The following is a 27,429-nucleotide window of genomic DNA, read 5'->3' on the forward strand; positions in this document are numbered from 1 at the left end:
AGCAATCTGGCTATAACTAGATATTCGGCTCTTCAATCACCTTGCTAGCTACTGCATCTATTGTTAGAGATGTGTCAATACTAGAATATTGCGTGTATGTTTAGTTTTTGTGTTTTTGTTTTGCAATTCTGATAAATGTATTGTGTGGGATAGAAAAAATTTGATCTTGTTCTCACTCAAAATGCCACTTTCACTAGAGGAGTTGTATTGTACCATACACACTCTGTTGCTACTGGGTTATTAATGTAAGGAAACCTCATTTGTAATCCTCAATTGTGTGGAATACTTTACCTAAATTTTTATATAAATTAATTCCTTTCATTTGTAATCCTGCAAGGAAACCTCATTTGGACCCTTCGAACATTGAAGTTTCTATCAATCAAGTAACATTTGTCCATAGTTATTAATGTAACATCCCATCTTTTCGCATATAAATTAAAATAACTTTTATTTAAAAATAAATAGAGTTTTAGAAAAATATTGAGATTTTTATAAATAAATAAACAAGGAGAAATAAAAATGATATTTTATTTATTCATTTGATAGGAAATAAAATGGAGTATTTGTTTATAAAATAATAAACAAAGAAAAATAGAGTAAATAATAGGTTGTGAGTACCCTAACCATAAATAGAGGTATCTTAGGTCAGTTTTTGATGATACTTCCTACGCCTCCTCTTTCTCTCAATTTCATTTTCTCTTCTCCTCCTCTCAAAACCCTCTCTTTTTCCTGCATATCACCAAACCTGTCTCAGAAAAATGACGATCTCGGACTCATTTACCGTTGGATCATTGTGAAATTTGAGCCTCAGGTTTGTAACTCATTTCCGAACATTCTCACCGTTGGGAATTACGAAAACATTTGGAGCTGAGAGAAATACTCTTTGCATCATAGCTTTTTCTTTTCCCGCAGAAATCCAAAACTGTCTCAGTAAAACTACAATTCCGGATTCGTTAACCATTGGATTGTCATAAAATTTGGTATGTGGTTCGCAATTCATTTCCGCACATCTTCATCGTTGGGATTTTCAAAATAATGTCTATGGAGGGAGAAATACTCATCGCACGTAGACAATAGAATGGAGAGGCTTCAATCCATTCTCCTCTCTCTAATGCTTGAAAACCCTATCAGAACAATCAGAGGAAAAGCGTGAGGAATCTCAGGAAACTGTTAAAGATGCCGCTATCACTGTCAGAATACATACGTGAGCCCGCTTAGAGGTAAGGGATGAGTTTATCGCAATTGGGGTTAGAATGAATATGTGTAGGGGTTCTTAAAGGATCAAATTGAGATTTATTTTGGGATGTTTATTGTATTGAAATTCTTCTTGTATGATTATGTGAAATTTTTTTAGGGATTTTACTCCCTGTGAATTGAGAAATATTTTTGTATAATTTATTTGTGTTTTGAATAAGATTAGCGTAATAAATAGTTATATTTGGATTATGAAATTGTGATTGAAATTGTATATAAGTGATGAATTATGAAATAACATGTTGCTTTGAGATTATAATATTGTTATTGAGATTGAGTATGAGTGCAAAGTTGAACATGTGTTAATTTGTGAGATACATGTAAACATGTGATGGTGGATTGTGACATTATGAGATGTGAAATTGTGAACATCAGTTTTAGTTATGAATAAGTGTGTGGTTAACACTTGATGTGCCATTACTTGTGTTGTGAGTTGTGAATTATACAATAATCTGACCAGTGTTTATCTTGAGAAAAGTGTTGATGCGCAGTGTTAAAGGGAAAGTGTAAGTTTCCTATTTAGGAACCAGTGTTAAATTTTAGTGCAATATGTTGAACGTGTTCAAAACACGAGTGTAAGGTCGTGGGTATTATATAATTCATGAGCAATGTCTGCATGCAAAAAAAAAATTAGGGGTTGGACCTGAATCAGGAGGCAGAGTCCCTAACGGACTCTTCAAAGTGTAGGCCAAGGGGGTAAATACACTCGGTTTGAGTGCTCCTTTAAGCTTGTGTCAATCCCACATGGTTGGAGCATTCTTGCAAAATAGCATGACCCTGACTAGTCTCCCTATGATTTTACTTAGTGAGAGTGACCTGACATACTCATTGTGTGGTGTGTCTTGTAATGTACTCCTAAGCACCTCAGGGTGGTTTTTCACTGACATGGTACCACATTGCATATAGGCTTGAGTTTTATCATAACTGTTGCATAACACTTGCTAATTGTTTATTATGAAATTGATGAGTGTTATTATGTCTTGATCGAAGTGTGTGATTCATGTGTAATGTGATTGATGATTGAAAAGTGAATTTCAAATGACAGTGGTGGAATTACGTGAGTTATGTTTAAGTAAGTTGCATCTCATTTATATCATATGTATATCTAGTTGTCTTGTTTATCTATTAGTTAGGAATGTGATGACTCACTCCCCGTGTGTTGTTTGTGTTTGGATCCTGTGATGATCTGGAACTTTGTGTTCGGGGGAGCAGATGACTAGGTTAATTGCTTTAAGGAACCTTGTGCTGAAGGATGTCGGGACACAATGCTCTGATAGGATGTGACATTGGGCCATAAGTTTCTATATTAATTGCATGAAGTCTTGAACTGCCTTGTTTTAAGCCAAGATGATTTTAGTATTTATTGGACAAGTCATTTTATGATGTTAGAAAAGTAAATGTGAGCCTTTTACCCTTTTGAAAGGCTTTTATTTGAATGTGTTTTAAGAACTTTTAATTAATTATAATTTATTTTTCCTTATATTATTAGTACATGTATGTATGGGGTAGAGGGTGTCACAATTAACATCATATATCTTGTTCCATCAGCTTTTCATGTTGCATAGTAATAACATTGTCGTAACAATTGCAAAGTCTCCCTACATACCAAGCAATCAAATTTATCATTTAACAATTATAGAAAAAAACAAATCAGTAATGCTAGAGGTATACATAAGAAATGAATTGAACTTAGTTCAAAAACTTACTAAACTAAAAACATTCTTCATTTCATTAATTTCATTTAGTTTCAAGGAACTAGTTTCCTTGTTCAATGATTGAAAGTGAAAATCTTACTTTTCTAGAGAAAAAGTTTACTTCTATAATTTTTTCAACCACCTGGGTTTAGCTTTTATCATGCATCCAAATCAATGTATACATCACAGAGTATAGTTATTTTTCTTCTTTTGTTTGTGCATATGATATGTATGTCCTTTCAACAAGCAACCAACGAGTATCTGTTCAATTTTTGGGTAACGATAAAGTTTATGACAAGCTGAGTCAATTCAACGAGTTAACAATGTATCATTGTCATATATGGCCATTAGTTCCCCTGGAATCCTATCTCACATTAATAATATAGTGCCAAGTAAGCTTGATTCTAGAACACTCTCATTTCTTTGCTAATATCAAGATGACTCATTTGCATATTTCTATAGACAAAGTGATTAGGAATAGCTAGCAAAGTTGAAACATTATCATTCTAAGTGTATGGATGAAATTATTAATTTACTTGGTGATGGAGAATCCAGTATTAAATCCATAATCAATGCGATTAATGAAAAAGTCTAGAGTTTTGATCTAAGTACTGCAAGAGAAGGTGTTTATACTGTATTCACATATATTAAAACTCATGTATTTAGTTTCTTTTTCTCATCTCTAATCAAAGTATTTGTGCTTCCAATTTATTGCAATCTAGCTTTTTGATGTTTACCATGCTTTATATTTTAGGTTGCTGCATTATTGCTTTTATCACAGCAGAAGGAAAGACATCTATTGGAGAGAAATGTGAATTCGACCCTTCAAGGAAAAACTGAAGAACTTCAAAGGAACTTGTTGCGGGTACTTGTCTGTCACATCATTGTTTCAGACTCTTGAAACCCTACAGATATTGAGATGATTGTAGCTTGGTGTTGTTGGGTTTAGAAAATAGTATATTAGAAATAACACATGTGCCTCTGAATTGTGGGTCAGAGCAATAATATATTAAAATTTTAGAACCACAAGGTTTTATTAACATCCTTGCAAGAGTGGAAGCAAGGTTTTGGAATCACTAATGCCACTAGTTGTCACTGTATTTAAGCTCTTACATCATAAGGTTAGCATATATTGTGTTTCATGGCATCTTTCTGATTATTTATGCATACCATTAATGTTGTTTGCTAAATATGAAACTGTCATAAGTGTCAGGGTAGTAACAAGAGAACTTTTTGTTTCTCAACTCTAGTACAAATTTTTCTTTTGGCAAAGGACACAATAAATCATTTATAAGCCACACTATTATTTTAGATGCATACTTAAGGAGTCTGTGAGTTTTATATATATATATAGAGAGAGAGAGAGTGAGAGAGAGAAAGAGAGAGAGAGAGATTGGCATTTGTTTTGGTTGATGCTGGTTGTTGGAAATAAATACCGTTAAATTGGTGGCATAATTAATATATTCTGCTCCCTAAGAATCTATCTAGTTTGATCATGTTGTCCATTACTTCGCAAGGAAAATTAGGATTAAGATGCCCTGGCAAGCCTCGAATTAAATCATTTTATCCTTTCTTGGTTTTATTGATCCTAATCCTGACAATTGATTTTCCTGTATATCATATACTTTGTTTATTTTGCTGAACTTCTAGCTAGAATCAAGAAAGAAGTATAAGTTGGATATCTGCCTGCTAATGTTGCTGCAGGAATGGAAGAAGTATACAATAACTATAAAAATGCAATAAGTTTATATTCATATCTTATGTTCATATAGAAGAAAACTGATAAATTGTATAACCTTTTGAAACGTGAACACACAACGTTGATACAAGAGAGACAAGGGATAATTATATAGCATAGTGTACAATGATTTTGCATAAAGTAATTAAATGTGAATTGATTGCAAATTAGGAAATTCTAAATATAGAATAAGTTTCCTAAATATGGTTAGCTGCAATCTGGTTTATTTGCCAGATTGATTTGTGCCAATTAAAGCAGATTAGTCTTCCAACAGCTTTCCATTATCAGTAGCACAATCATAGGGATATGTTTCCAACGGCTCTTTATTTCCTTTTTCTTCATGATTGTCATTATTAGTAGCACAATCATAGGGATCTATTTCCAATGGCTCTTTGTTTCCTTTTTCTGCATGATTGTCATCCAACAATTGATTATTGTTAATATCCTCCCTCAAACGAGGCTGAGGTTGAAGGTAGAGTTTGGCCTGAAAATGCATGAGAGTAGCTTTGGACACGGGCTTAGTGAACAAATCAGCAACTTGATCATTAGTAGGAATGTGGTGAGTGACAAGATTGCCAAGAGCAACTCATTCACGGACATAATGATAATCCAATTCAATGTGCTTGCTGCGAGCATGAAATACTAGATTGATGGTCATGTGAAGAGCACTGAGATTATCACAATATAACAGTAGAAGGGATGCAAGTGAAATGCGAAGGTCTTGCAAGAGAAAGGTGAGCCATGTGAGTTCAGCGATAGTGTTTGCCATGGCTTAATATTCAGCTTCCGTGCTGGAGCGAGAAACTATTGGTTGTTTCTTAGCACACCATGAGATAAGATTTCCTCCAAGATAGATACAATAACTGGTGGTGGAGCATCGAGTGGTAGGACAACCTGCCCAATCTGCATCAGAAAAAGCAAAAAGATCAAGTGTGGTATTTGAAGTAAAGTGGAGACCTACATTAATAGTTCCCTTGACATATCATAATATACGATGATCCATTTGTAAATGCAAAATGCTAGGAGAATGCATAAATTGGGACACAAAATTAACACTGTATGAAATATCAAGGCAAGTAAGGGTGAGGTATTGTAAAGATCCAACAAGCCCACGAAAGTAACTTGGATCATCAAGGGGAGTGTTATTGGATGTCATCTTCATCTTAGCTTCAAGTGGTGTGCTCTTTGGTTTACAATCAACCATGTTAGCTCGTTCAAGGATGGTAAGGGCATAGTGTGACTGGGATAGATGAAGGCCATCAGTTGTCTGGAGTATTTCAATGCCAAGGAAGTGATGGAGAGGGCCCAAGTCCTTCATGGAAAATTCGGATTGTAGAAGTTTAATGAAGTCATAAAGAAAAAGAATTAGTGATCCAATATTTGAGTGCCAAATAAATAAGGATGGATCAGCCTTACTACAAAAGAAACCATATTTAAGAAGAAAAGAATTGAAACGATCAAACCAGGCGCGGGGTGCTTGTTTAAGGCCATAAAGAGCCTTTTGAAGCTTGCAAACATGGTTGGAGAATTGAGGGTCAGCCATGCCAGGAGGTTGCTCCATGTATATGTTCTCAGAAAGAAAACCATGTAGAAACACATTTTTTTACGTCAAGTTGTCGAATGGGCCAATTCTTAACAAAGGCTATAGTGATGATTAACTGGATGGTGCCTGGCTTGATTACATGAGAGAATGTTTCAGTATAATCTACTCCATTAACTTGATGATATCCCTTTGCAACAAAACGAGCTTTGAGCCGATCCATGGACCCATTAGGTTTGAGTTTTGATTTGAAAACCCATTTAGAGCCAATAACATGCAAGTCACGCGTGCGAGGAACGAGTTCCCAAGTTTTATTTTTATGTAAAGCCTCAAGTTCTTCGCACATGGCAGCCTTCCATCCAGGATGAGCTAATGTAGAGCGAAAATTATATGGGTTGCGTGGAATGTCTGGAGATGACATATTGATTAAGGCATACTTAGGATTAGGCTTTGTAATTTCGTGTTGTGAGCGAGTAACCATGGGATGAGTAGGTACAACATGTGGAAGTTGAGTCTGGGTAGAAGAGGCAGATTCAAGTGGTTGTATTGAGGGAGGAGGCCCAAGCTCAAGGTCTAACTCAAGGTTCTCATGTTCAGGCAATAAGGGTTCTTCTGGTTGACCAAAAGATGCAATTGGAAGTTGTAAGGCAAGAGACTGCATTCAAGGATTTGAGCATGGTGGAGTGGAAGCAGAAGTTGTTGTTATTGTTGTTAGGTCTGCACAAGAACTGAAGTTTAGTATGAGGTGGCCAAGAATCAAATATGCTAACTACATGCTGTGTAGGAGAGGAAATCGTATGATGACAATTAGTCTTATATGGAAAGAATGACTCATCAAAAACATGTCGTGAGATAAAAAAATTCTTACTAGAAGGATGAAAGCAAGTATATCCTTTATGTATATCACTATATCCAACAAACACATAAGGAAGGCTTTTAGGGTTGAATTTGTTACGTCGTGTATCCCAAGTGTAAGGAAAACATTTAGAACCAAAGATATGTAGCGATGAATAGTTAGGGTGTGTGCCATGTAAGACAAAGTAAGTAGTTTCAAAATTAAGAGAAGACGACAGAAGTCTATTAATAAGAAAGACAGTTGTAGTGAAAGCTTCAACCCATAGACATAAAGGTGCACCACTATGAAATAGCATAGTCATACCTAATTCGCGTATTACTCTATGTCTCCTTTCAACCATACCTGTTTGTTTCGCTGTATACGGGCAAGAAACTTGATGTATAACACCTTTTAAACGAAAATGAGTTGAAAGTTTGGAGTTGATGAATTCACCTCCTCCATCAGAATGAAAAACTTTGATTTCTTTATTAAATTACTTTTTAACATATTGTTCAAAAGATAGATAAGCATTAACAAAGTCAGATTTATGTTATAAGGGAATGATCCATGTGTATTTAGAAAAATCATTAACCAAGCATGCATAATATTTGAATTTACTAATAGATAAGATAGTAGCAGGTCCCCATAAATCACAATGTATTTTTTCAAAGATAGAAGAACTTGAGTGTTCAAAAGTAGAGAAAGGAAATTTAGTAAGTTTTCCCAATTGACAACTATCACAAAGATGTTCAGATTTCAAGGTTCCAACTACATCAATTAATCCTTTGTTCTTTAGTAATTGTAAAGCCTTTATTTGAGGATGTCCTAGTCGTTGATGCCAAATGTCTGTTGATCCTGATTTGAAACGATTAGAAAAATATGATTCTAGCATAGGGGAAAGAACATATAAGTCACCCTTGTGCCTCCCGATGATAATCGATTTCCCTGTTTCTCATTCCTTAACACAAAAATCAGCATTAGAAAACTCACAATTAATAGGAAATTGTTTTGTTAGTTGGCTTATAGAAAGCAAATTTTTTGTTAAATCAAGGACAAGTAAGACATCATGAAGAGGTAGAGTAATATTTTTTTGTTTAATGAATGTGTCTCCAATACCATGAATTAGGAGAGAAGAACCATCACCAATAAGAACAGAGTCTGTACTTGAATATTGTTGGATATTACTTAATATACTAGCTTTACTTGTCATGTGATTAGAGGCCCTAGTGTCAGAGGTCCATTTTGTTTCAGCAATTGTGTTGTCTAAGGTAAGGGTTGCAAGTGCTTGAGGTATATCATCAGATTGAGTTGGTTTCTTGGACACCCACCAACATATCTTTGCTATATGGCCCATTTTATCATAGTATTGACATTTTTCATTCCAATACTGTTCTCGTTCTGCAAGAGACATATGACGTTGTCCCGGTGGTGGACGATGTCTCTATTGTGTGCTCATAAGGGTTTGGCTTTTAGTTTGGTTCCTGGGTTGTTGAGCTTGAAATCCTCTCCCAATTGACATGAAGGTTTGAGAATTCTTTTGATGTTGAGAGAAAAACTGACGAGATCGTTGTTGTTCGCCATATAAAGCCACTTGGGGAGTGGAAGAGTTGTGTGTATTGGAATGATTGGAGAACCAATTGTGATGTTGATCATGGCTTTGGAGTTATGAGATTAACTCAGAGTATGATGGCCTTGGAGGTTTTAGCATGGTTGTTGCGAATGTTTCATACTTGTGCCCGAGGCTTGTAAGGAGATGGAAAACTTTCTCTTTGTCTGGGACAGGTTTCCCAATTGCAGCAAGGTTGTCACATAAACCTTTGAAAGTGCGGATGTGTTCACCAATACTTTGATCATCTTCCTTGCGGAGGTATATGATCTGTTGACGGAGTGTGTATTCACGTTCTTGCAAGTCTTCCACATATGAATCTTTAAGTGCAGTCTAAATAGAATGGGCAGTGTTTAAGCCAACAACGAGTCCAAGTGCTTCCTCAGAGAGTGTTCCAATTATCCACCCTCGAAGAAGATGATTTGTCCTATGCCAAGTAATGAATTCGTCAGTTAATTTTGAAACAAATTTTTTTGTGTTTGTTGTGTCATTGGAATTTGGTGTGGTGTATTGAGGGGGGGTTGAATCATCATTCGTAAGGTGACCAACCCAAGTCTTGACTTTCTGTTAATGCTAAGGCTTGTTCACGCCATAATGGGTAGTTTGTAGGGGTGAGTCTGAGAGTGATGAAATTGCCAATATTTAGAGAGAAGAAAGTCATGGTGTAGCAAGGTGTTCACAAAGGCTTTGATACCAAGAAGAAAACTGATAAATTGTATAACCTTTTGAAACGTGAACACACAACATCGATACAAGAGAGACAAGAGATAATTATATAGCATAGTGTACAATGATTCTGCATAAAGTAATTAAATGTGAATTGATTGCAGATTAGGAAATTCTAAATATAGAATAAGTTTCCTAAATATGGTTAGCTGCAATCTGGTTTATTTGCCAAATTGATTTGTGCCACTTAAAACAGATTAGTCTTCCAACAACTTTCCATTATCAGTAGCACAATCATAGGGATCTATTTTCGACGGCTCTTCGTTTCCTTTTTCTACATGATTGTCTTTATTAGTAGCACAATCATAGGGATTTGTTTCATATACGCATATTCATTTTGCACTTACCTTGTCGATATCTAAACTTTTGCTAATATCGGTGGTGTGGGAACAAGTTTTATTTCACACATAATTCACTATGTAACCAAACTCCAAAAAATCATGCGCTTTAAGTATGAAAAATTGTGTCTATTGTTGCTGTCATTTATTCTTATTTCTTTACTTCATGTGTTGATTCATGGTTATTATAATATCGGTGTCTGGTACTCTATCTATTATTGTGTTAAAAAATAAGATGAATTCAAAAGTGAGTGTATATTTTTTAAAACTACCCTAATAATAATAATTGTGAAATGTTTTGGTGGTTGTTTTCAAGGCATGTGCCTGAATTTCCAAAGGATATGTACCATTTGAATAAGAAGGAAGTTTCAATTAGGAAGCATCTTGAGAGGAACAAGAAGGACAAGGACTCCAAGTTCAGGTTGATTCTTGTTGACAACAGAATCCACCGACTTGCTCGCTACTACAAGAAGACTAAGAAGCTAAGCAGTAAGTTCCAAGTTCCCACCCATCACCCTACTATGACTTTCTTGCTATTATTTTATCAATGCATTTTTAGTAAATCAAAGTGTGCTTAAGGTAAAAGTTCTAGCCCATGATTATGTTATATTATTATGCTTTAGTTGTGGCCTATGTGAAATGTAGTGTAAGCAAAAGCAAGTGGTTTGGCTCATTTTTTCCTTGCCTATCCAAACACAATATTTAGTGCATCCTAGGATCATTCATTTTAAGTGGAAGTCTTCTCTTCTATTGATGCTCTTACGATACTTCCTCTCATTTTGTTTTTCATTCCTATGATCATTGCTAGCCTTTTGAGGGCAATTTTTGATTGATGGATTGCCACCAAGAGAAAACTTGTTTAATAGGATGGTCATATCAAATTTGCTAGAGACTAGTGTGGACTATGCAGTAACCATATATCAAGAGGTTTTAAACCAACTTTTATTTCACCTGCTTGATATTTTACAAGGATTGATCTTGTTAATTGTTATGCTTAGGTTGGATACTTGGATTATTTGTTGTTTTTCTAGTAGGTAGCTGAGAGCATCATATCCAACACCGAGGTATAGTTTTCTATTTTAACATTATTATTGTTAAATAGTTTATTGTTTTCTTCAATTCTTCAAGTTATAATAATGTTACCAATATATTTTCACGATATGAACTTATCAAATATTATTCTTGAAAAATGGTTAAGTTGAGTTTAAATTGCATTTTTCTATTTAATTGTATTGCATGAAAAGTAACTCTATTTCAATCTCATGCCATATGTTTTTTTCCAACATCCTATTGTATATTGATCTCTTTACTTACAACGTTTCAAGTCTTTATATATTTGTGTTGCATGTTGGAGTTAGTGTTCCATGTGATTATATTTACCTTCTAGACCATTACATTGGCTTCTTTCTTTCCTTCCTTCTTTTTGGAGTGAAGATAATTTTCTTGGATCAATTTTCTTCCGTACTTTATTGATGTTGGCCCTTCAGAGGTATGGGAATAAAAAATTCAATGTTTTATCTATACAATTTTTTCATAATAATATTTTTATTATTTTAAATTTTAATTTTTTTTAAAAAAATACATTCTTAGACGATTCTTAGAAAAATCGTCTTAAAATGATATCATTCTAAAATTATTTTTTTAAGAACCGTCTTAGAAGGACACCCTTCTAAGATGACTCTTAGCTAGAAATCGTCTTAGAATGACATGTTTTTCTAAGACGGTATTTTATAGAACCGTCATCGAAAGTCTTGACTTTCGATGACGTTGACTTCAAAGGCGATTTTGAACCGTCTTTGTATGTCATTTACAACCATCGTCAGTTGTCTTTTTTTGCAGTAGTGATTCACTGAGCCCAAGCACCCTAAATCCTTTCTCCAATGAAACTAACAAACCTTCTCATCGACTGTTTCTCCTCATCGTCACTAGCATCACCGCCTTGACCAGCCTCAACCTCGCTGGCACCGATGCTGCTATTGCTACTCTCCGACACAGATTTCGACAGCGAAGAGGGAAACTTGGAGCGAGTCAACTCGGAAGGCTTGGTCTTGGATCCCCTCTTGTTTCTCTTATCTTTTCTAGAAGGTTTTGTGGTGTGAGATAGAGAGTCTTTGAAGGCGTCGATGATTTCGAGTAGAGTTGGTGGATGGAAGAGGAGTGAGGATGGCGACAGGGAGGAAGGAGAGGTGGTCGGAGATGGTTGACAAGGACGGTGAGGGAAATGGGTGGACGGTTCCTTTATGGTAGATCTGATTTCCCATCAAGAGAGAGAAAGATTAAAAATGTTGTGTGATCCTACATTTTTTATGGGGAGACTTGAGGTTTCTTTTTTTAGATAAAATCGTCTTTAAAATTATCTTATTTACGATAGTTTTTATCAAAATCATCTTTAATCATAGCATTTTTTGATGATTTTGCTATCGTCCACAATTTTTTAAAGATAATTTTTATAGAATCGTCATTTTTCTATCATCTTAAAAAAGTTCTAATCCTCCTTTTTATATTTCAAGAAATTGTAACATTATTTCAGCTAACTAGCATTATCAACTATGATGGTGACAATTTTTTCTACCAAGCACTTTTCAAGTTTTTTGCCAATTATTTATCTCCTATGATTCTTAATTAGACAAAAAACAAGAATCCTCTTATGTAGTTGACTTCCGGTCTTTATAATCAAAATGCACAATGAAACAAAAGATAACTCAAATTTTGCATAAAAGGACCACAACTAATTGTGAGAGTTACACCTTGATTTGATTGACTAACATATTTTTAACTTATGTTTTTCATAAATATATGTAATAAATCTGTCCGGTGGTTAATTATAAAATTATGTGTTAGTTGTTGCATTCTCACTTTAAAAAACATGTCACTATTTTGTTTCTTGTGCCCTGCAAAGCGGGCTCATTGCTCTAGATTATGTAAAGATTCTAACAATTGTAATTCAGACAAGTAAGATCGAAAATCAAATATAAATGAAAAAAAAAAGAGTGATTTGAGTATGTTGAAAGATAATTTTTGGCCAATGGCAGAGATCATGTGTAAATGTATATTTAAAGAGAAGTTTGTGCATGTTTAATCACCGAATTTAAATTTAAAACAGAAAAAATGATTCGGAACTATTCACCACTTGTAGTTGCACGAGACAGACCTCAAATTTTGCAGCAGCTTCCGCAATCATTTTTGTATCCAAAAAAGTTAAAATCATGCTTCACCGTTTTGGGACATCAATGATCAATCAATCTAACTTTTTGTTTCACTTTTTTTTTCATCTTTTAACTAAAAAAAAAGTCAAACTACCTCTTTTTCATCGAAAATAATAGTTGCGTTGTGTCATCCAGAATAGAAAAAAAGAAGTTCCAAAATATTATCGATTAATTTACTACTAATATTTCATTCATCACATAATGTAAATGTTTATTTATTTGATTAAAGTTTATAATAAATAAATATTTTTAATATATAAAATATTTTATAATTAAATTTTTAATAAAAAAATTTTAAAATATAAAAATGATATATTTTGCTTTATATATAATATAAATTATTTTTTAAAATTTATAATAAATAATTTAAATTATAATATAAACCTTTATTGGTAATTTCATTTTAAGGATATTCAAATTTAATTTAGAATAAAATGAAAGATGATAATTTTTACCTTATTCTTCTCAATATAATAAATTAAAGTTTATATATAAAAGTAAATAAATCAATTAAGGTTCAAATTTCTATTAAGAGAATCAAGGTCATAATTTCTATTAAAAAAGATGTTTATAATTAGTTTTTGACTGTGTTTGAAAGAGATTTGCCACAAAAATACATGTAAAAAATTAACAATTAAAAGAATTAAAATCATAAATCAAGTAAAGATACATAAGCTCTTTTGGTATGGTAAAAAAAATTAAGATCAATAGTTAAACTTGAGTAACTCCATATCAAACAATTCAAGTAATTCATGAAAAATGGTTGATATATAATTTTTTTTAAAGTTTAATGATTATGACTTTTAAAATAATTTTATAAAAGTCATTGAATTTACCATATATGATTGATCATTGGATAATAATATAAACTTATTTTACACTTTTTTATAAGGTAGGAATCCAAAAAAAGAGCACCAAATGAAACCAAGACACCCCAAGTGAGTCACTTAATAACTAGCTAAGATGGTAAAACAGAAGATGTTGCACTCAATCTCGCCAATGAATTTGCCACTTCATTGTTGTCACGAAAGATGCTGAAAGAGATAGGGTCCAACTCCTTTTAACCAACAATTGAACGTCACAAATCTCTTATGCATGGAGGTGCATTGAAATTATGTCTTCATTCAAGCAAGAAAGGATGTCAATAGTTGTAATTAACATACAGATTCACATTCCACAAATCGAAAGTCTTGCTCCCAAGCACACATGAGCCCATATTCTAGCACCAAGAGTTTCGCTAAAAGAGGATCGTCATTACTATAGTGGCACGTAAAACCACCCATCCCTATTTCCTTGAGGAGTCTCAGATTAGGCCTCCATTACCTATTACATGATTCTCCAAATTGAAGCTCCCATCAACGTTGACTTTAATGAAGGGATAAGAAAGGTTGGTCTTGGGATTGACTTCTCTCCCTTTTGGCAGAAAACAACAAATTCCACAAAGGAGAGATGGACCATGTAGACAACATAATCAAGGGGGCCAAGGCTCACTTTCAATATTGTTACACCTCCACTTCCAAACCCACTATATCAAAGCAAGGCACAACGTCGGGTCTGGCAGATTTATAAGGGTCAATAACCATTGTCTGAGATCATTACATGTAGTAAGTAGGATTTATGAGGAGCAATTCATACCTAATGATAGCAACACAACAACCTAAGTGATTAGTAGGCCTAAAAGGACATAGAAGAAACCAGTATACCTCTAAAATTATGCTTGATCCCAAAATGGGAAATATTCTTGCCATGTCAGCAAACCATTATAACAAACTTAGGATAAAATGCTCAATTTTGTTATTGTCTGTTTTGGTTTTATCCATTTCGTTGTTGCCATTCTGGTTGGAAATACTTATCCTCTTTGTTTCAATCATTATAAATACTATTAGAAATGGAATAAAAGGAAAGGAATGATTATGCAGAAATTTATTTTAGTAACAGTAGTGTAGTAGCATTTCTTATCAACTTGGTCTGACTTGCCCCCATAATGCTTGACCACAACACTCATTAGGTGACCACCAATTGCCTCGAGGAGGTTGTAGCCAGCCTTACCCAGGGTCAAACCTCACTCGCCGAGAACCAAGCGTCCTTATCGCAAGCTCAATCTACTATGAATAACAAAATCGATTCCATCTTGGAGTGACTCGCAACCATTACTACCACCCATCCTCCCCACACTTTTTTCCTCCATCTATCCCTCCTATTTCGCCACCACACTGGCCCCATGTGAAACTAGATGTTTCGCCCTTGGACGACCAAGATCCATTGGGGTGGATTTTCAAAATTTCTTAATTCTTCGACTACCAATGTGTGTCGGACAACGAGAGACTTACGATGGCTTCCTTTTACATGGAAGGACCAACTTTCTGTTGGTACCAATGGATGTCACGTAATGGATTCCTTACTTCATGGCCTCCCATGATATAGGCCCTGGAATTGCGTTTTGCCCTTTCTTAATAGGACGACCCCTATGGAGCCCTGTTCAAGTTACAACAAAGAGGTTTGGTCAATGATTATCCTATCGAATTCGAGAGACTTGCGAATCGTACGATGGTCCTCGTCCCTCACTTCCTCCTTAGCTGCTTCATCTCCTACCTCTTTCCAAAGCTCCACCGTGGGGTGCAAGCTCTTCAACCTCTGTCATTCTTGCAAGTTGTCACTATAGCAAAGTTGTAGGAGGACAAGTTAAATGATCATCGTCGCTTCTCTTGCGAACCACTCGCTACTCCTCCTTCCTTGTCCTTCCTCAGATCACCTTGACAAACCTAATTTCCCCTGTTATTTCCAACCCTCGAGCCCCATTTAAATGCCTTTCATCCTAAGAGATCACAATTTACAAAGACAAGGGTCTCTACTACCACTATGACAAAAAATGGATTCTAGGTCATCAGTGTAAACCACAAATCCATCTTTTCATCAACGACGACAAGCCCGATCCTCCCTCTCTACAACATAATTCAGCATTAGACCAGGAACATCTCCTTATTACTCCTACTTCGCTCTCAGAGGGCAAACCCTAACTCAGTCTCAACACCATGTTTGGGATGCAGGCTCCTAAGACCTTTCAGATTTTTGGAACCATTAACCACCATCAGGTAACTATTCTGGTGGACGATGGTAACACTCATAATTTTGTGCAATTACAGGTGGCTAATTTTTTGGATCTTCCTTTCTCCCCTATTGACCCCTCCAGATCATGGTTGGAAATGGAAGAGTTATAGACTACAATAGAGTGTGTCATAAGTACCCCTCCAGATTTAAGGCAACCCCTTCACCGTGGACCTTTTTGCCCTAAACCTTAGCAGTGCCGATATTGTGCTTGGGGTCTAATGGCTCAAGCAACAGGGCCTAATAATTACTAACTACACCACCCTAACCATGATGTTTTCGCATTTGGGTTGTCAAGTTCAGCTACGAGCGGATGTTCCTGTTCGACCAGCTCCTGTGTCAACCCAACAGGTGAAGCGCCTTATGCACACCCATAACAATTCTACTTTGCTTCATCTCACCTAATTGTCAAACCCAACCCAACCTATCTCACACTCTTCCCCGTCCAGCATCTCTCACACCCCTTATGCCATTACCCAGCTAATTGCCTGTTACACCCATCTTTTCTAGGAACTGATAAAGTTACCTCCCCCATGTTCCATGACCCACCACATTCATCTCTTGCCCAACTTCAGCCAGGTAAATGTCTAGTTGTAGCGTTATCCTTACTCCCAAAAAGTTGAGTTGGAAAAACAGGTGACCACTATGCTAGAAGCTGGTCTGATTCAATTGAGCTGGACCTTATTTTCTTCCCTAATTTTGTTAGTTAAGAAGAAGGATGGTAGATGGCGTTGTTGCATGGACTATCAAGCTTTGAACGCATTCATCGTGAAGGATTTTTTTTCGATGCCTAGCATTGATAAGCTACTTGACGACTTGGGCAATACTTCCTGGTTCTCGAAACTTGATCTCAGATAAGGGTTCCACTAAATCCGCATGGCCGAGGAAGATGTTCACAAAATCGCTTTTTGAACCCACCACGATCATTACGAATCTAAAGTAATGTCATTTAATGTCTGTAATGCGCTGGCAACCTTTCAGGCCACCATGAACAAACTCCTCAAACCACTTCTTTGAAAATATGTGGCGGTGTTTTTCGATGACATCCTTGTCTATAGCCCTTCCTTGGACTCACATCTTCACTTGGAAATTTTTTTCACTTTACTGTCTCAAAACTAGTTTATTTGCGAGAGTCCAAATGTTTGTTTTCCAGGAACACACTGCAATGTCTCAATCATATTGTTTCTTCTGCCAACGTAGCTCCGAATCCATCCAAGGTTAGTGCTATGTGTGAATGGCCCTCCCAACTTCTACCACTGAGCTGCGTGGCTTCCTAGGTCTGACGAAATTTTATCGACATTTTATAAAAAATTATGCCTCCATAGCTGGCCCACTTACTTCATTGCTGCAGAAGAATCGATTCTTCTTGTTCGTAGAGGCCCAACAAGTTTTCGATGATTTAAAACAAGTTATGACAGAAGCTCTAGTGTTGGCTCCATTGAACTTCAATCTACCATTCACCATCAAATCAGATGCTTCAAGCACTGCCATGGGGCATCCTCCAACAACAATCACACCCCATCACTTTCTTTAGCAACCTTTTATGCCCTCATTTGCAATGGGCATCCACTTATGTCCACGAACTGCGCACATTTACTTCCGCGGTGCGAAAGTGGTGGCACTATCTTCTGGGCGACACATTCATCATCCTCACGGACCATAAAAGCCTTAAGGACCTCATGTCTCAGGTGATCAAAACTCTAGATCAATAAGCCTATCTTCCGAAACTACTAGGATATAATTATTCGATCTAGTACAAACCCAATTCTAGCAATGTTGTGACAGATGCCCTATCCTGTGTTCCTTCCTCTAGTGGCCAATGTTTCATCTTATCCATGCCAATTTTTTTTTCTGGATCAATTTCGTTAATCGCTTCATGCAAATAAGGAGTTCCTTGATATGTTTCAAGGTATTTGTGAAAACCCTGCGAACTACCTAGGATTCACAATCGAGTGCGATCCCATTTTCTTCCATCGAAAATTTGGCTTCCCTCAGGTCACTCCTTTGCACCTATTCTTCTCATCGGTTTCCATACTACTCTCTTGGGTGGTCATCTCAAAATTGCAAAAACGTTACATCAGCTTTCGGAAAATTTCTTCTGGTCCGATATGAGGAAGGGTATGCACCAATTTGTTTCCTAGTGTCTCGTCTGCCAACAGATGAAGTATGAGACCTAGAAGTCAGCCGAATTATTTCAACTGCTTCCTATTCCCTCTACGATTTAGGAAGATCTGTCAATGGACTTCATCATGGGCTTGCTACAATCTCAGGGTTTCACCACTATCCTCGTGGTCGTTGAGCGTTTTACCAAAGGAGCTCATTTTGGTGCCCTGCCCACCAACTATACAACTTACAAAATCGCATTGTTTTTCCTAGACATTGTGTGCAAACTGCATGGATTCCCTTACAGTTTAGTTTCAGACCATGACCCCATTTTTATCAGCAAGTTCTGGAAAGAATTGTTTTGCCTCAATGGGACCAAATTACGGATGAGCATGTCATATCATCTGAAGACAGACGACCAAACGGAGTTCCTGAATAGGATCCTTGAACAATATCTTCGAGCTTTTGTTCACGGCAGATTGTCCCATTGATTCAGGTTTTTCACACTAGTAGGATGGTCTTATAACACTCTTGTCCATTCTGCTACTAGTATCTCCCCATTTGAGGACACTTACGGCAAACCACCATTATCAATTTTTCATTACTTGCAGGGCACTTCCCAAGTGGAAGCAGTGGATTCTTTATTATCCATTAGTGCTCAAATACATTCTACTCTACAACACCGACTGGCAAAAACTTAGGCCGTATTGAAAAGAATTGCTAATTCTCATTGTTGTGATATTTCATACTCATTGGGTGATTAGGCGTATGCTCGACTTTGTCCTTACCAACAAACATCTCTCTGGCCCTCATATATGAAGCAGTCAAAATATTTCTATGGATCATTTAGGATTCTGGAGCGTATAGGTCTCATGGCTTATCATCTCCAATTTCCAAACTCCTCCAAAATTCATTGAGTGTTCCATGTTTCCTTGTTGAATCCTAATCATGGCTCACCACCAACAACACTGACCCCCTATTGCCTACACACCAAGTGCTTATGCCTTTATCCATTCTAGACTGGAAATGGGACATCACCAACTCTCTTCCTACCAGGACTGTTCTAGTACAATGGGTCGGGCTTGCACCCGAGGAAACCACCTAGGAGAGCTGGGATGACTTGCACACTCAATATGACCTTAAGGATAGGGTCGTGCTTCCAAAGGAGGATGTTGATAGCAACACAACAACTGATAGCAACACATCAGCCAACACAACAACGCAAGTGATTAGCAGGCCTAAAAGGATACATAAGAAACTAGTATACCTCCAAGATTATGCTTGATCCCTGCATGGGAAATATTCCTTGCCATGTCAAGAAACCGTTATAACAAACTTAGGATAAAATGCTCAATTTTGTTATTGTTCGTTTTGGTTTTATCCTTTTCATTGTTGCCATTCTGGTTGGCAATTCATATCCTCTTTGTTTCAATCATTATAAATACCATTAGGAATGGAATAAAAGGCAAAAGAATGATTATGCATAAATTTATTCCAGAAGCAGTAGTTGACGTAGCTCCATGTGGAACTTCTAGGCCTTGGATCTTCTTCATCAATGGAGTCATTTGCTTCTTGAAGTTCAATGGCAGTGGAATGGAGAAGGAAGAAAGATGATTGGAGACACCACTTCAAGGAAGAGATGAGTCAAGAAGAAGCTTACCACCATAGGAAGTCATGGATAAGAGCTCGAAGGAAGGAGAACATGAGTGGAGGGAGAGGGAAAGAATGAGCACGAAATTTTATGCCTCAAATGAGGTTTAAACTTTGAAGTGTAATTCTCAAATGATCAAAGTTAAAAAAATGCACACACAAGGCCTCTATTTATAGCCTAAGTGTCACACAAAATTGGAGGGAAATTTGAATTTCTATTCAAATTTCACTTGAATTTGAATTAGTGGAGCCAAATTTGGAGTCAAAATTTCACTAATTATGATTAGTGAATTTTAGCTATGGTTCATCTCACTAATCCAAGATCAAGTCCAAGATTCTTCGCTAAATGTGCTTAGGTGTCATGAGACATGTAAAACATGAAGGACATGCACAAAGTGTGACTATATGATGTGGCAATGGGGTGTAGCAAGTAAATGCTCACCTCCCCCTTAGGATGATCCAAAATTTAATTGGATTGAAATTCTCCCAATTCAATTAAATTTATCTCCTAACACACACACATCAAATAGTGCACTTAATGCATGTGAAATTACAAAACTACCCCTAAAATAAAAACTAGTCTAGGTGCCCTAAAATACAAGGGCTAGAAAATCCTACATTACTAAGGTATCCTCCCTACACTATGGAGTCGTAAATACAAGACCCAAAAATAATGAAAACTTAATCTAATATGTACACAGATAAGTGAACTCATACTTAGCCCATGAGCCCGAAATCTATCTTAAGGCTCATGAGAATCCTAGAGGGATAGGATTGCATCAGTGACCTAATCTTCTTGAAATTTTCTATCCAATGTCCTTGGAGAGTAGGATTGCATCAGTAGTGTAATAGCATTTCCTATCACCTAACCATATATCCCGTGAATGCTGGCAATCACGAAGGATGTGGAGAGTACTTTCAAGATAATAAAAGCATCTAGGAAAAGATGTAGAAGTAGCAAGATGACAACAAAAATACGTCATTTGATGATAAAGCCAGGGGTGAACCTATGCATTAGGCAAGAGGAGCATGACCCTCCCTTTTTTAAAAGAAAAAAAATCAATTAATATAAATATTTTAATTATAAAGTTTTTTATTTTGTTAATTCTTAATTATCAGATAAAATTTTATTCTACTTTAAAAGACTTTGTTACGTGGCCTGTTTGACTTCTCTTTGTGGTTTAGTCCATGAATGTTAAATAAATATTCTTTAAAAATATAAGATAATTTTGAAAATTAATTTAATTTTAATGTATTTAAAAAATTTAAATTCTTTTATTAGTAATACTGTAAAACACATCCCATGATATTGATATAAGCAACTTAATTTATGTCACTTCAATTTTAAACAACTCAATTAATTTTCTTTTCAATAAATGTTTTTATTAACAAGTTGCTTAACTCACAAATGTTTTATTTCTCTTTCCTAAATTTTTTTTATTGGTATGAATTGAAGACGATACCAAAGGATTTACAACACTCACACACCTTCCGCAATCAATTGAATTAGATCTTTTTAACAATAGATCGATAGATGAGCAACTAGTAATAATTTTTTATATAAGAAAGTCTCTTCAATTTTGAGCATATCAAAATCACATATGACACACCAAAACAAAATTTTTTGTTAAGCAATTCCTTAAACAACTCTCATTGTAGATAGTCTAATAAATTTTTTTATTGATAAAACATATCATATTCAATTATGTAACAAATATAGACTTACACAACTACATTTATAAGAGTTTAATGACTAGATATTGATAATATAAAATAATTTTACATTATCATTTAACCACAAATAATTATTTATATAATTTTTAAGTTAATTATTATAAAAACTAACAAATTTATTACACACTAATTTATTAATTAGATGATTATGTAAAATTATTTTATATTATTAATGCATATTATTTTTCTTACATTATAATATTAGAAAACATGATAGTTTATTTGTTTGTTATATCATAAAATGAAGTTTTTTTATTTATTTATTTTCATGTATGTTAATTAGTATTGTATGCATAAAAAATATAATTAATTTAAATATTTGTTTACATAATTTAATTATTTTAATTTTTATTATTGACAGTTGTCAGTTAGTGACCAATAAAAATAAATTTTCAAAATTTTTGTCATGCCTCGTGAAAGAGCTGCCAGACGAAAAACCACTGTTGCATAACCCATTTTTCTCTTTATATTAACGCATGATTCTTTTTTAATTTAAGGGAGTGTAATTATATGAAATGTGTGGAGTATATTAATATATTTTCATATTTATATATAGTTATACACGATTTTAATGGTTATGTGATACAATAAAATAATTTATATTATTATCTTTAGGAGTAAGTTACTTTCTTTTCTTCTCACCATTCATTGATTATTTATTAAGATGTAATAATTATAATAAATCATTAATTTTAATCACATAAGAAAATAAATGTTGGATAGCCATTCCTTAAAAAATGTTTTTATGTATTTGAAAATTGTTGGAGTATGGTTTAGCTTATGGGGGTAAAGGAGCACACGTGTAAGAGCACACAGCACAGCACAGCATAGCATAGAGCATCTTCATTCATCAGCAGCACAAAAAAGCAAGAAAAAAATCCGACCCGTGAAGAAGGCAAAGCAAAAAATAATAAAAAAAGAAAGAAAAAAAAAACGTTTACCCTCTTTTGTCTGCGCGTGCGTGTGGATCTGGCTAGAAAGCAAGAAAGAAAGGGAGGGTTTCTGTGCGGATCTGAATTCGCAGTGTTAAGGTTTTGAAGGGTTTTTCCATTTTCTTCAATGGCCACGCCCTTTCCCATTCCCGTCACCGCAGCTCAGGTTCTTATTCTTCTTCTTCTCGTTCTTCTCTGATTTATATCAATTCATATCGAAAACTCGAATCACGTGTTATTTTTGTTCGTTCAGGTTGGAACGTACTTCGTGGGACAGTACTATCAGGTGCTTCAGAGCCAACCCGAGTTCGTGCACCAGTTTTACTCTGATGCCAGCACCATGCTCCGTATCGACGGCAACGCCAGGGAAACTGCGGCCGCAATGCTTGTAATTTCTGCACTTTTTGTTGTTCTGTTAATCCCTAATTTTTGTTTTTTGTTGTTGTTGTTGTTGTGGTTTGAGAATTGTTAGGTTTTTGTTGCTCTAGTGTGCTGCGTGTTGTTGTGTTGAGTGAAAGGAGTGGTGTGTTAAATTTTGAGTGGAGAAGAACTGTTGGGGGGTGACTTTTAAAATGGATAAAAGCTAAAAGGGAAAACCGCGGTTGAGAAGTTTGGGGAGTGCAGGTAAGGGATGAAAAGGTTTTGCATTGAATGGGAAGAAGGAAGGTGAGGTTTTTGGAGTGCCATTTGAAGCGCCTCAATTGGACATTCCCGCTTTATGAGGCAGTAGAAGTAGAAACAACATTATCGTGTCATTGAGTAAATGGTCGTTCGCGTTGGGGCAAATTGGTTTCTTAATATGCGCGGAATTTGTTTTGTGTGGCTGTGTCATGTAGTGTTTTTGCGGTGTGGTTATGAGACAGACAATTTTGTAGTTTGCTTCTTGTTAGTGTATGATGTGTGTTTTTGCGGCGTGATGTGTCAGAACAAGGAGCAGACATTTTAAGGTGAAAACTTTCAATCAGAGTATGGGTCAGTTGGAGGGGTGCACAAATTTAGTGTGTGACTGTGCTTCGGACAAGATTGCTTCCACTGGAGGATGCTTGCAAGAAACCACAAATAGAAGTTGGAGTATTTAAACTGGATAAAATATAGAGATCGGGGATTTATTACGTGTGGGTAGGATTTATTGATTGTAGTGTGGTCATGTGATTATGTAGTGTTTACAGTTACAGCCTCATTTGAAATGGCCCTGTCTCACGAAATTTTTAGTTCAACTTAATACAGTTAAGAGAACCAAAGGTTTTTTTTTTGTAATGATGAGCGACTTGGTGAAGTGGTTTCATATCTCATGTCTGAATTGCTATGTTAATGTTCTATTAGTAGTGCAGTGACATTCACTTAAATGATAAAGAATGTGTGAAATTACCTGTTGCAGTGTTGCCTCTTTTCTTCCAATAATTCCTTTAATGTCTGGCCTAGAATAACCTGCATATGGGCTTGATGGCAGCCTTGATTTGACATTCCTGTAATAGTGTTTTTATTTTGGCAAGCCCATTATATGTTAGATTAGATCTTTATTTTGTGGAGTGAAGAAGCCATTTGTAGTTTTAGTTAGCTGAGTTTGTAGGAAGATGCTATGATATTATAATATAATTTGTTGAAAACCCTTAGTTTTATATTTTTTTCTTGTTTATCTACATGTTATATAAGTTTGCTTCTAATTATAAACTGGATATTTGGGATATGAAGCATAAAGCATTTTTATATAACCTATCATCTCACTTTTTCTTGGATGTTTTTGTCTATAATGCACTCTTAGCATTCTATTGAAAACTTAATTTGCTAGAGGCATAGAGTTAAAGTGATGAGCCATTCTCTATGCTGATTTAGATTTCTTACATGTTATTATGGTCTTAATTGTTTGAAGGGACTTGGCATTATCTGCAGTTGTTTATGCATGTACAGTTAATAGTATGGCTCTCATTTTCCCCAAACTAAAAATACTTTTCCATGGGCAGCAAATCCATGCACTGATTATGTCACTCAGTTACACTGGAATTGAAATCAAGACTGCACAGTCTCTAGAATCTTGGAGTGGTGGAGTTCTTGTGATGGTTTCTGGATCTGTGCAAGTTAAGGACTACAGCCGGAGGAGGAAATTTATGCAGACATTTTTCCTTGCTCCCCAAGAGAAAGGCTTTTTTGTGCTCAATGATATTTTTCACTTTGTTGAAGAGGATCCAGTTCACCAACAACAAGCAGTCTTGTTACCTCAAAGCAATCTTGATCCTAAATTGAATGCTTCAAGTGCAATCAATAAGCCAGGTAAGTACTTGCACCAGTTGTGTTCATGTACCTGAAGGTCCTGATTTGAAAAAGGGAAAAACTTGCATCAAGTTCTCAAATCAAACAATGATATGTGGAATTGTGGGTATTTTTCTCTACCGCTAATCTTGATTTATTTGGGATTGCTTTACAGTGTCCAACTACTTGCTGGGTAGAGATATCCAAGCTAGGGACTATGTTGCTACAAATGAGGTCAAAGAAAATGGTGTAGTTGATAATTATGGATTTTCAGAGCAAAGAATGCAACGGGCCCCTGATTCTGAGCATATTAGGGAGGATAATGCTGTTGAAGAGTCAAATGGTTCACTTCAATCTTCAGTGAATGCAGTGCAAGACCATGCACCTGCTTCTCCTGATGAACCTGCTGGGGAGCCACAAAAGCACACTTATGCTTCCATTGTATGCACTGGCTAGCCTCTATGTTAATTTCCAAATAGTGTTTTCTTTTGGGATTCTGTTATGACATTAGAACTGACAATGTTATGGATTGTTGGAAGTTACGGGTTGCTAAAGGACAATCTACACCATCAGTAGCTTCTCAGCATAAGAATGTGTCCCCTTCAGAATGGGATCATGCTCCACAGAGTAGTAGTCAGCAACAGCAAATGACTGCTTCTGCAAATGCATTTGAAAGGTCTGAAACTGATGCAGCGGAGGAGTTTCCTGCAACAGAAGATGAAGGTTACTGTGTGTACTTGTTGATAATTGATTAATTATTCTGTTCCTCCATTTTTTTCTTTTATTTACTGGTATTCAGGTCATTTTCCTGGCTCATTGCTTGGTAACCTAATAAATTAGTTTTTTTTTTTAAAGAAGACAGTTATTTGTGAAGTATTTATCATGTATTCATTTGTCACTACTGCTAATCTTGATTTATTTGGGATTGCTTTCAGATGAAATCAAATCTGTTTATGTGAGAAACTTGTCACCTACAGTGTCTCCTTCTGAAATTGAAGATGAATTCAAGAATTTTGGTAGAATCAGGCCTGATGGTGTTGTCATTAGAAGTCGCAAGGTTTGTATCTCTTTATCTCCAAATACCTGTATTAATTATGATTTTTGAATCTAAACTTTTCACTTTTATCCAGGATGTCGGTGTTTGTTACGCATTTGTTGAATTTGAAGATATGACTGGCGTTTATAATGCAGTCAAGGTTTGGATTTTCTTTTTAATGATTAGTTTGGGATATGCATTACTCATGAATTGTGATGTAGTAATGCACCTTGACCCAAATCTAATACTGAACTTGGTCTCAATGAATGTTTATGTAATATCATGCTTGTTTTTTACGTTTGCAGGCAGGATCTGTTCAAATAGCAGGGAGACAAGTATACATTGAAGAACGGAGACCAAACAGTAACATCCCTTCTCGAGGAGGAAGTATGCTTTTTTTTTTCCTTCCTTTTTTTCTTCAAATTTCTTCATCATGAATGTCCCTGACTTAATTTGACATATAGATGTGGTATAACAATGAATCTGTGTAGCCACTTTTGCTGATTACGGTATGAATTGATGGGACTGATAATCATGTGACTTGCATTTTTTAACAAATACAAAAATACAAATTAAGCTATAATATGCTAAATTTTGTCAAAGGATGACATTAGGTTTCTGTGATTTCTTCTAGTTCTAATTTGCTAGTTCTTCAAAATGATCTGTCTTGTACAATTTGCCTAGAATATTTTATGTACAAATGATGGTGCTAGAGAGGTGCTTAAAACACTCTTTGTTTTCCCAGAAGTCTCAATGTTTTCTTTTATATATAATTTAACATTTAAAGCTACATTTTTTCTGGCTGTTTCATTGTACTCGTTTTCACTGTATTATCATCAGGACGGGGTAGAGGCAGAGGTAGCTATCAGTCAGATGCTCCAAGAGGGCGTTTCAATCCAAGGAACTTTGGCAGGGGACATGGCCAAGATGGCAGTGATAGGGAGTATAACAAATTGAAAGGAAATGGTTTCTATCGACCAAGTCCACGCCAAGAGAGGGGAAATTCAGGGCATCATCAAGTACCGAGAAATGGGCAGAATCTTGCTGAGTCCTGAGTCAACAAAAAACTTAAGCCAGAGAATCCAATTTTGGGTCCAGATATTTCAAACTCTAAATAGTCAACTTCAGTAGATTAGACCAAATATTGATATTTTTCATGTCTTAAATTTAAGTTGTTCAGGGAATATGGATGAGATGTTTTCATTCTTGATAAATTTTGGTCTGGGGGCTTCTTGTTTCATTTGTTTCTCCATGAATTTAATGTTTAGCTGGAAATGTGTTTAAAACACTTGACATTTATTTATTCCCAATTGAAATTTGAAATCTAGTTGTTTAGCTAACAGTTCTTTGAAATTAATCGCTTTAACGGTATTGGTGGATCAATTTTTCTTCTTAATGCCTGGTCTTTTGCATTGCCTTTCGGTTGACACTATTCTACAACTATTGATCATAAATGGAAGGCAATTGATTTACTCTAATAATCAACTGACGTAATAAGTTAATAATATTATAAAATAATTTATGTCATTATATATAATACTAAATTTTTTAATGTGAATTTTATATACATATAAATTTATATAATAAATTTTATATCAATTAATTTTGATTTAATAATTAATTTTTTAACATATGAATTTTTATTAAATCTATGATTTTTATTTAAAATTAATATATATAAAAAA

At 35.3% G+C, this 27,429-nt stretch overlaps 1 protein-coding gene across 2 annotated transcripts; it reads left to right on the plus strand.

Moving 5' to 3' along the window:
- Nucleotides 1–22,350: 22,350 nt before the first annotated feature.
- Nucleotides 22,351–27,097, plus strand: LOC114372325 (putative G3BP-like protein). 2 transcript variants are annotated; one of them, XM_028329823.1, is made up of 9 exons: nt 22,351–22,627; nt 22,715–22,849; nt 24,423–24,729; nt 24,884–25,149; nt 25,248–25,437; nt 25,644–25,765; nt 25,839–25,904; nt 26,050–26,131; nt 26,585–27,097. In XM_028329823.1, the coding sequence occupies exons 1-9, from the start codon at nt 22,589–22,591 to the stop codon at nt 26,797–26,799; spliced, it is 1,422 nt and encodes a 473-aa protein (XP_028185624.1). In that variant the 5' UTR covers nt 22,351–22,588; the 3' UTR covers nt 26,800–27,097. The 2 variants fall into 2 exon arrangements, with proteins under 2 accessions (XP_028185624.1, XP_028185625.1); XM_028329824.1 differs by having other exon boundaries at nt 22,353–22,627; nt 25,248–25,431.
- The last annotated feature ends 332 nt before the right edge of the window (nt 27,098–27,429 follow it).

The sequence above is a fragment of the Glycine soja genome, chromosome 10 (genome assembly GCF_004193775.1).
Source record: "Glycine soja cultivar W05 chromosome 10, ASM419377v2, whole genome shotgun sequence".
Lineage (NCBI taxonomy): Eukaryota > Viridiplantae > Streptophyta > Magnoliopsida > Fabales > Fabaceae > Glycine > Glycine soja.

Bases quoted from the DNA above. Each gene is read 5' to 3' on its own strand.
- LOC114372325 (XM_028329823.1), top strand. From the start codon at position 22,589: ATGGCCACGCCCTTTCCCATTCCCGTCACCGCAGCTCAG. The intron at 22,628-22,714 runs GTTCTTATTCTT...TTGTTCGTTCAG, and splicing joins TTCCCGTCACCGCAGCTCAG to GTTGGAACGTACTTCGTGGG. The intron at 25,438-25,643 runs GTGTGTACTTGT...GATTGCTTTCAG, and splicing joins AACAGAAGATGAAGGTTACT to ATGAAATCAAATCTGTTTAT.